Raw genomic sequence first — 11,334 nt, 5'->3', positions numbered from 1 at the left:
TTTGATTTTTTTTTTCATTGACGCTGACCATCAATAAAAGACGTTCAACACTGAAAAACCTGAGACGCCAAACTTTATCCCTACCATTAAAATTGTAAAGTAATGCACTAAATTTTGTAGTTCATTAGTTAATCTAAAGTATTTTATACTAAAATTAAAAGTCAAAGAAAATAATAGTATAGCAATTTAACTCCACTTTCGCAACCATAATATAATTTTTACAAACTTTGAGACCCTATATATACACACTTGTATGTTGTATTCATAACCACTTACCCACAAAAACTTCACTCTAAACATGGAATTCAACTTTCTTATCTACATCATTTTCCCTCTTCTTGTTTTCATCACTACAAAACTTTTATTATTCTCCCAAAAAACATTCAAAAAACTTCCACCAAACTTACCCTCTCTTCCTATAATTGGCAACCTCCATCAAATTAAACTACCAATTCACCACTACTTTCACAACCTCTCCCAAAAATATGGCCCAATCTTCACCCTTAAATTCGGTTCTCGCCTCGTAGCTGTTGTTTCATCTCCATCTCTAGCCGAAGAATGTTTCACCAAAAACGACATCGTTTTCGCAAACCGTGTACAGTCTCTCAAAACCAAGTACCTTGCTTTCAACAGCACAAACGTAATATCATCATCATATGGAGATCATTGGCGAAACTTACGTCGTATATGCTCAATCGAAATCCTCTCCAATCACCGTCTCAACTCCTTTTCAGATATCCGAAAAGACGAAACCATGAGGCTAATCCAAAAGCTAGCTGAAAACTCTCAAAAAGATTTCGCAAAAGTTGAGCTTAGAACTTTGTTTTCTGAACTAACGTTTAACATCATCATGAGAATGGTTTGTGGTAAACGGTTTTACGGTGATGAATCTGATGAGGCAAAGAAGTTTAGAGATATCATGAACGAGATACAACAGTTTGGGTTAGGGTCTAAGCTTGGTGAATTTGTGCCTTTATTTAGATTTTTTGATTTTAGTGGTCATGAGAAGAATTTGAAAAAGGTTGGGGAGAAGATGGATGCACTTTTTCAAGGACTAGTTGATGAACACCGTAGGGATGGAAATGAAAATAAGAATACAATGATTGATCATCTACTTTCTTTGCAACAATCACAGCCTGATTATTACAGTGATCAAATTATCAAAGGCCTTATTATGGTTAGTCATCCCTGCATCTTATCTGATGTCACTCTAGAACTATTAACCGAGTTGGCTTAACTGGACTGTCATCGCTTATTATTATTACTCTTCTTTATTAAATATATGAATTTCTAAATTATAATTATATGGATTGTTGTTTGTTTTGTTTTGCAGGCGTTGATAGTTGCGGGAACAGAAACTTCCGCTATAACGTTAGAGTGGGCTATGGCTAATTTATTAAACCATCCAGAAATATTGGAAAAAGCAAAAATTGAATTGGAGAATCATATTGGACAAGAGAGTTTAATTGAAGAAGGTGAAGCTACCAAATTACAATATCTTCAAAACATCATCTCTGAGACTCTAAGATTACATCCAGCGGCACCAATGTTGTTGCCACATGTATCATTGGAAGATTGTACTGTGGGAGGATTTGATGTGCCACGTAACACCATGTTGATGGTGAACGCGTGGGCTATTCATAGGGATTCTGATTTATGGGCTGACCCGTCGAGCTTTAAGCCCGAGAGGTTTGAGAGTAATCGACAAGCAGACATGCATGGGTTTATGCCTTTTGGGATGGGGAGGAGGGCTTGTCCTGGGTCGGGCTTAGCTTTGAGAACTTTGGGCTTGACTTTGGGCTCGTTGATCCAATGCTTTGAGTGGAAAAGGATTGGTGAAGAAGAAGTTGACATGAGTGAAGGACGCGGAACTCTTGTGCCTATGGCTGTTCCATTGGAGGCACAATGCAAAGCTCGTCCAATAATCAATCAAATGTTCTCTTAATAAGATGTTACTTATTTTTTAATTGTTAAAAAGTAGTTTCAAAGGTTTCTATATCTATTTTTTGTATAGCAAAATTTTAGAGTGAGGGGGATGTGCTTAATTCCTTGGTTGGAAATATTTTTTTTAGATTTATATAATGTATTAGCTTTGGTGTGTGTCTTGTGAAGAACCATTAATTATAAAATGTATTGGCGTTTTATTAGTGTGTGTTTTGTGAAGATTCATTAATTATAAATGTATTGGCGTTTTATTAGTGTGTGTTTTGTGAAGAACCATTAATTATAAAATGTATTGGCGTTTTATTAGTGTGTGTTTTGTGAAGATTCATTAATTATAAATGTATTGGCGTTTGGTGTGCGTACTTTTATTAGTGTGAGTTGTGAAGAACCATTAGCTATAACCAATATTTAATTTTGAATTTTAATATTTTTCTGAGCAATTTTAAGTCTTTCAAATTTTAAATTCTCACGATTAACTGTCTCAATCTCCTTTATGACCAGACGGTTGTTCCAATGTTAAGTTTGATTAAATTTTTAACGTTGGAGAAAAGAGTGTAATACAAAGAGCATACATTCAAAGTCATTTTTATTAGAAGTTGTAATTTATTCTTTTTTTCAAAAAGTCAGTATTCAACATAGGTGTATTTGATCTCGTCGAAGTAGTATAAATCAGATGTATTTGAAAGAGTCGAATATAACATATAGTTGTTGTATCGGAGTCAAAATATAAATGATATATTTTGAATTTGAGTGGTATGTTTTGGGCTTGAGGCTTGATCGCTTATACAGGGCCGGTCTTGGGCCTGGACAAGCAGGTCCACAGTCCAGAGCCTCCAAAAAATAAGAGCCTCTAAAATTTAAATGTGGGCTTTATGAAATAGTAGTATAATACAAAATTATATATATATATATATATATATATATATATATATATATATATATATATATATATATATATATATATATATATATATATATATATAATGAGGGTTATATTTACTCCAGGAGTAAGTTATTATAACTTACTACAAATCTAGACCATTGATTCTTCTCAAAAACTAATAAGTAATAGTTTTCTCTCTCCACATTTAATTACTTATTATTTTTAACCACTACATTGAAAAGAATCAATTGTCTAGATTCTCCTGGAGTATATATATATATATATATATATATATATATATATATATATATATATATATATATATATATATATATATATATATATATATATATTAATTTGAAATGTTTCGATGTGTCATAGTTCAGCTGAAAAGGGAGTTTGTATAAATGGATTCGATCTTTGCCGGTAGTTGTAACTTAAAATTTTTCGTATATTACTGAATTAAATATTTTAATTGTTAACTGCAACTTTTTATTATTATATAATCTTAATTTTATTATATAAACCTTTTTTATTTTATTTCTTGAATATTAATTTTAGTATTATATATTATTAGTGGTTTACTCTTGTTTTATAAAAATATATATATATTAATAAATTATATTTTATAAAAATATATTTTAGTATTATATATTATTAGTGGTTTACTCTTGTTTTATAAAAATATATATATTAATAAATTATATTTTATAATAATATATTTAAAAAATTGGATATTAATATTATTTTCAATTAATTCTTATTGAAAATATGGATAATAAATCAAATTTATAAGTATAAAACAACTTGATTTAAGTTAGTCTAACCTAACACAATCTTCATAAGGTTTTATAAAATTTTAATTAATTCAACTTTTTTTATACTATTACATCAATTGTAAAAAAATTTGACGGTTTACCAAAGTGTCACAAAACAACTAAAAAAATTATCTCTCTGTAATTACTACCAATAATTTCCACTCTCCTAATATCGGAAAAAGAAGAAAACGGTAGACAAACTTAATTCAAATTACTAATTATTTTTTTATTAAAAAGATAAATTTTTAAATTTATTTTATGATAATATATTAAAAAATTAACAATATTAGTATAATTTATAATTAAATCTTTTGATTAATTTCTCACTTTTTTTAAGGGTCTATTTTTATTATTTGCCCAGGACCTCTAAAAAGTCAGGCCCGACCCTGAGCCTATGAATAGGCATGCTATTGTAATAGTTTTACAATGCACACTTAACAACTTTAGTAATAACAACTTCACAAATTCAGTTTATAACTTTCTCTTTTTTTTCTCTCTTCTTCTCTCATATTTCTTAAAAACCCTAATTGTTCCAACAAATTGGTATCAAGGAATCCCGATTGCGATTCAGAGAGAATCTGTAATGGCAAACGAAACAACAACATTAACACAATTTTCAGTGAATCTACCGATTTTTAAAGGTGGGGACTACGAAAGGTGGGTTGCGCAAAATGAAGGTCATCTTCAAATTTTAAGATATGTATGAAATTGTGAATAATGGAGTACCACAATTGAAAGCGAATGCAGATGATGTTCAGAAAGTTGTGCACATGGATCAAAGGAAGAAAGATGGAAAATCTTTGTGCTTGATTCACCAATGTGTGGATCCTAACGTGTTCAAGAAGATAATTGAAGAGGAAACGACCAAAGGAGCGTGGGAGAAGTTGAAAAACTTGTGTAGCGGAGATGAAAAGCTGGAGATGTTGAAGTTGCAGGCATTGAGAAAATAATTCGAGATGACTCAGATTAAGGAAGATAAGTAGTCTCAGAATTCTTTTCACGCGTGGTGCTGTTAACGAACCAGATGTAGGTGTGTGTGGTGAATCAATCAATGATTTATAGAAGATAGAAAATGTTGAGATCTATGACTGCAAATGTTGATTACATTGTTATGTTCATTAAAGAGTCCAAGAATCTTGGTGAGGTAAGAGTGTGTTAGTTTGGAGATTAGGAAGTTTGCTAAGGTTTAAAATGACTTTAGAGGGAAAATGGACTTGAGGGCATTTTGCTAATTGTGTGGGGGCACGTGGCAGCTAGTGATAGGAAGCTATTCCTATCAAAGTTACAAACTAGGGTTTCTACTAGAAAAGAGGAAGAACACTAAAATAACTTAACAAAATAAAAGATAAAATAAACTTTGATTTCATTTGATTCCTCCCAAATGTCTCTATGAGACTACATTATATACTACTCTAAATGGATATCAAACCTAAAAGCCCAACAACTATTAAAGGCCCAAATACAACTAGAATCTAATAACAATAATAATAAATAATATTGTAAATATTATTATCCTCCTCTATCATTGCCGCCGGGTTCACTTGAACCTTGTCCTCAAGGTTCTAAAATTACTCCCGGATCCCATTGCTTAAACGGAACAATCATAACAAACAAAAATTCAAGCACTAATGTTATTAACATTGTTGTGCTGGTTTCCAAAATTAAGAGTACCTTGGCTAGAGTTTTCAAAGAGTTTATTTGCTTAATAAACTTGATAAGTTTTGCAACTGTCAAAGATAGATCAGACCTTGGTATTAACATCAGAAACTCTTGTGCAGATACAAATGATTTCCTATTTTGCTGAGACAATAATGGAGCAATTGTCCATGATTTGTTAGCACACAAAAATTCACCCTTTCTACTCAAGTCCCTTGCTCCAAGACTTAGCAGCAAAATCATGTTTTCAAAATTGCCATTAATTGTAAGGTCACTACAATCATTGTGAGATAGGAGTTTTCTCCCTATATTGGACAATCGTTGCCTAACAACAGTTTTTGAGGAAGTGGTTTGTTGACCTTTGGAAAGTGTTGTAGATGTCTCAATGTTTGCTCCATATTCCTTCAATGTATCATAAATCCCCTCAATACTATCATCTTTCATGCATATCAAGAAGTAACTACTCAACTGAGCCTTAGGTGTACCAACATTTAACAGAGTCGCAAACGCATGCGTAAACCACAGTTGAGACATCATGCGGTAAGTCTTGACAGCAACTTCTATATCATTCTTATGAATTCTAACAGCAACACTCATCAACATGTGTTGAGGCCTTTCCACAACCTTTCCTTGAGTCTTAAAAAGGTATGATTTCTCTAGGGTCTTGAAACCGAAATAATCGTAGTCAAAGTCTCCGTCCAAACGAGCAGCATTCTGCCCATGTGTGACATCACCACAATTGCTGCTACTAAGTCCAGTCTCCTGTACACCATTATATTTTTCCTCCTTAACATTTTCAAGGTTCACAAAACTAACTTGTAGGTCACCAGCTGAACTAGAAACCACAGTACCAGAGCTTTTACCATTAACATTTCCCTCGTCATTCACCTCCTGCTTTGCCTGTACATTGGCCTCGGAGAAACTCTTAAGCACGCGCAACCCATGCCGTTTATGATTGATAATGTAAGGTGAATGTTGAAACGAAGAAGGCGTATTATGCAGCGGTGAATCCGGAAGCTGCGTCACCTCAGGAGTAACATAAAGTGACGGCTTTAATTTGAGGACAGAGTCACCAGGAGTTTTCAAGATGGTCATCTCAAGGGACTCATCATCCTTTAACACCACTGCCAAAACAGAATTTGATGAAAGAGCTCGTCCACAGTATCCAACAAGGAATACTTCAGAAACATCGGCAATTTCGTTCCATGTTCGTGTTCTGACATGTTCAACAAGAACAGTGTTGAATGCTTCAACTACTAACCTCCAAGGTGAACTATCTGGATTGTCCCGTCTTGTTGTTATACATCTTCCTAGGCTTTGAATAACTTCAGGGTTTACAATATACTTTTTAGCTGTAGGTGCCTGCAAGAATAGATCTACCAGCACTAGCTTTTCTGCGAATAAATAACTAGGACTGCCTGCCTTTATAGCTCTCGTGGACCCAAAATCCGGAGACCCTGCTAATATATCATGTGATATTGGAATAGAGCCATTCATTGCATCAATACTATGAGAACTTGTTTTTACTGCTCCAAAATCCTCTAAACCAACTGAATAAACAACACCTTTATCCAGGTTATCGACACAAGCATCATCAGACATTACGTCGGTTGAAGAGGGAATAGCTTGGTCAGTAACTTCCATAGGAGTCTCTTTTGTTGCAACCAACTCCATAACTTGATCTTGACCGGCTCCAAAGCATTCCTTATTTTCTATTTCAGCAGCATCACCAGATTCTTCCAATTCAGCTTGCTCAGATTCTACTTCTTTTGAATCAACACATGTCTCAAAATTGTCTTCCAGATTTAAACTTAGGTTCCCACGTGTCTCCACCACATGATTAACATTCTCCGAACCCGCTACATCTGGCACATCCTCTGCATCAACCGATTTTGCTTCTGAACCCGGATCATGTGACTTGGATTCAGAGTTAGCTTTGTTTACAAAGGAAACTTCCACTTCATCAATGTGCTGAGAAACCCCGTTTGATTCTGTCTGCAAAGCTTGAAGCTCCTTTCTTGGGAGACCGTGAAACTCCCTGAATGAGAATTGAGAGTAAAGCAAAACAAGGTGTTTTGGGTTGTTGAAGTGATTGAGGCGATTTAGACAAATAAACGAAGAATAAGGGAAATTGAAGAAGATAGGGTTTAGGGTTTGTTTGTTGAGGTTGAGAGTGAAATCCCAGATGAAACGTACCGGGCGTATTCTTCTCCTTCTGCTCATTGTTGTGTTACGCCTCTTCCTTTTGGTAGTAATTGTGATTTCGTTGTTTTCCTTTTCGAATTTGGAAGATGAAAAAGCATTGGAAGAAAGGGATTGAGGTTTCCGAGAGAGGGGCAAGATAGGGTTTATGGATCTAGTGGTTTTTTGAGAGGTTTTTGTTGATCTTTTCTTAAAAGAAGAATGATAGATTTCCAAATACTTCTCAAAATCTTTTTTAAATGTGTGATAGGTTTTTGTTGGTTGCAGTGGTTGATGATGATTATTGTAGTAGAATGGATAATGAGATGATGAATATGAGTTAGGTGGTGGTGGATATGAGGTAGGTGTATGAGGTGAATATCCATGATTTAGATAAAATTTTGGTGATGAAGATCCATGAGTGTAGTAAGGTGTGAAGAGTTCCCATGGGAATGATGGAAATGAAGGTGTTGGTGTGGGTGTGGAATAGATTGGAGGAATGCTCCATTGATGAGATGAAGGTGTATGAAAAGCATAATCCATAGGAGGATTTGAGTACATGGATGAAAGCACCAATTGATAGGAAGTTATTCCTATCAAAGTTACAAACTAGGGTTTCTACTAGAAAAGAGGAAGAACACTAAAATAACTTAACAAAATAAAAGATAAAATAAACTTTGATTTCATTTGATTCCTCCCAAATGTCTCTATGAGACTACATTATATACTACTCTAAATGGATATCAAACCTAAAAGCCCAACAACTATTAAAGGCCCAAATACAACTAGAATCTAATAACAATAATAATAAATAATATTGTAAATATTATTATCCTCCTCTATCAGCTAGTAACTGAGATAGTTATAATTTGTTAGAGTTGTTTCAAGTTGGTTAGAAGAGTTAATTGGATAGTTGTGAGGGTTAGGTTTGAGTTTTGTAACTTTTGAAGGAATTTCAAATTAAGGTGTAATTGGATTATCTTACTCTAGACATGTTGCATGGTCATTTTCAAGTTTGTTAGGTTGACAGTTGAAGTTAGTTACAAAGTAGTTATGTGGGTTAGAGGTTAGTTGAATGGTTAACATGTTTGTTAGAGAAGTTAGAATTAACTTTAGATGGTTAGATAATTGGTTAAAAGTCAAGTTATGTTAGAGAAAAAAATAGTTGGTGATTAAAATAGAAAGTTAGGTATTTTAAGTCAATTTGTTAAGTTGGATGTAAGGGTTAATTTGAAAAATTTGTAATTGTTATGAATGTGAGCTATATTTTTATGCTACGGGCTGTTAGAAATGTTAGGACGTTAGTGATGAACTTAAGTTAGAGAAGGAGTACAATAAATCGATTGCATGATTAGGATGCCAAACTGTTAAACCTATGTGTATATGACTTGAATTTATGTCGGAACTATGAGTTTGTATCAAGCAATGAATTGATGATGATGATGATGATGCTCTAACTACTAGGCCTAAAGTAAATATGATCTAGAATGGGCATGATGTATTTGGCCCTTTGAATGTATGCTTCTGAGTATGTATGGTGCTTTGTGAATTTTTATTTTGAAATGTTTGTGAATAACGTGAACACTTGGTATTGATGTATGTGTGGATTTGAAATAGACCTTTGGTATTGGTTTTGTTTAGAACTGTACTTGAATGTGTGCACAAGTTCTGCATTGTTTGGAATTGTTTATTCATTTATGGACTATTGAGCTGGATCATGGGTTTTGGATTTGCATAGTTTGAACTGTGATGCTCTTAGGAATGTATGCTTCTTTTTATGCATTGTATGCTTAAAGTGGTTTGATGATATGCATGTAACATGTATTGTGTTAAACTTGGACGGTTGCAGATGAATGTTATGGAGCATGAGATGCTTTATTCGTAGTGTAAATAAGTGGTCATACATGTTTGCCTAGGCTTGTGGTATTTGGTTTATATTGATTTTGTTCATGCTTTATTTTGAATTGAACCATGAATTGTATGCAATGTGTGCATAATGATGTAGCTTGTGATATGCTGAAAATTTTGGGTTTTGGTTCATACAGGTTTGGTATGTTGAAAACAAAGTCGATTGCAAGCTTAAATGATGATGTTGAACATGTTTTGTACAGGTGTGATGAAAGTGTATTGATTTTATTGTTTTTGCAAAGCATGTGCTTATATTGACGTTGTTGTATTGATGCAAGTCATGGTCATGGCAGGTTTGATGTTCTGTAGCATAGCCTCGTGTTTGCCCTTTTTTTATGTCAAGTTAAATGCTTCTACTATCACGATGCAGTGATGAAGACCAAGATGGAGTGCAATACTTAAAGAGTTGAAGGGAAGGAGGTCTTAGGATAGACTTAGGAATCTTAGTTAATATTCAGAAAGTCAATGGTCAACATTTGACCAACAGTCAAGTATTGACCAAAAAATCAACATTTACAAATTTGTATTTTTCTTTATAATTTCAAATTTCCTTTTATAATACACTTGTAATTAGAATGGATCTTGGAGTTTGTAATGAAGTTTGACCTTGCATGGACTTACTTTTCAAGTAATGAGAAATTTCCCTCCATTTTGAATTTGAATCTTCTTTTCATGCTTCATAAAAATGTCTTTACATTACAGCCTATGGTCCAATACCAATAATAAAATCATAGGTTAAATATACAAAATCCCCTTATAATATAGGCAAAATTCGTTTTTTCCCTTGTAAATTTTTTTTTGATCATCCCCTTGAGATGTTAAAATCTATGTCTTTTACCTCCTAATTGCACAACCCACTGTATTTTGATTTACCCCCCATATTCAGTGTTTTATTTGCACGCTTAGGGGGGAAATCCAAATAAAAAGATATTACAGGGGGTAATCCAAAAAAAAAAATTGCAAGAGAGGTAAAGTGAATTTCGCCTATATTACATGGGGGTAAAGTGGTATTAACCTTAAAATCAATCATGACTTGGTTAACAAAGAGTCAACTTTCTATGGTTGAATTTATTGGCCAAAAGTGAATTCCTGCACGAAAGTTTCTAATTTCTCTTTTTTCCAAAATACAGCCATAAACCAACTTGAATGATGAAGTCAAAACAAATAATGAAGTCAACATGACATAGTCAAAAAGTCAACTTTCCATGGTTGACTCATTTAACCAAATAGTTAACTTAGCCCGCCTCAATTGATAGTGGAAGTAGATTGAACATGTACTTGAACTCCAGGATACAAGATTTGATTCTCACGAAATGCAAAAAGTCTACTAGATAGAGGGATAGAGAAGATTGTGAGGTGGCAATGTTAAGATTGCCTTGCGAGGGCCCTGTTACAACAATCACCTCTAAAAAGGAGAAAATAGAGAAATAAAGATTTAGGCTGTTTAAGGAAAACTTTTTTGAGCTATCTTTGTAACAACTTTAAGAATATAGTGAAATAAAGAGTGAAATAAAGAGCTAATCTCTCCTCTAGATATAAATCTTTTTATTGAATAGGGTAAACAAACATTTTGTTTTTCTCCCCTTATTTTCTTCTATTATATTTTGCTTACTGGGACTTCCATATTCAAAGGGAGGGTGAAGGCATCTCATCTTTCAAACTATAACTGACAGATTGATGGCTAAACTCACAGTTTAGACGGGCGAAGAATTCTTTTAGTTCAAGAGTGTGTATCAACTCCAAGGAACCTTATTTCAAATGTTGCCCTTTATTATCAATCATGTATGAATACTTCAAATGAAATTAATCCATACAAAACTAATTATATTTGTCAACCACTCCCATGAGATAAAAAATATATTTGGATACACTTATTTTCAGCTAAGATTAATTATAATAAAGAGAAAACAGTATATTTGCCTTCTCGAAAATATGCTTGAATGA

General features: G+C 33.4%; 1 protein-coding gene across 1 annotated transcript; it reads left to right on the top strand.

Annotated features, from left to right (window-relative positions):
- Positions 1–255: 255 nt before the first annotated feature.
- LOC131646902 (cytochrome P450 81E8-like) lies at positions 256–2,198 on the top strand. The gene is made up of 2 exons (XM_058916836.1): positions 256–1,177; positions 1,334–2,198. Exons 1-2 carry the CDS (start codon positions 299–301, stop codon positions 1,943–1,945), a joined length of 1,491 nt encoding a protein of 496 aa, XP_058772819.1. The 5' UTR covers positions 256–298; the 3' UTR covers positions 1,946–2,198.
- The last annotated feature ends 9,136 nt before the right edge of the window (positions 2,199–11,334 follow it).

Source organism: Vicia villosa, linkage group LG2, assembly GCF_029867415.1.
Source record: "Vicia villosa cultivar HV-30 ecotype Madison, WI linkage group LG2, Vvil1.0, whole genome shotgun sequence".
Lineage (NCBI taxonomy): Eukaryota > Viridiplantae > Streptophyta > Magnoliopsida > Fabales > Fabaceae > Vicia > Vicia villosa.
This window is presented reverse-complemented; position numbering and strand designations above follow the sequence as displayed.

Excerpts from the sequence above, each read along its gene's own strand:
- LOC131646902 (XM_058916836.1), top strand. The coding sequence starts at position 299 with ATGGAATTCAACTTTCTTATCTACATCATTTTCCCTCTTCTTGTTTTC. Across the intron at positions 1,178-1,333 it reads TTATCAAAGGCCTTATTATG|GCGTTGATAGTTGCGGGAAC; the intron begins GTTAGTCATCCC and ends TTTGTTTTGCAG.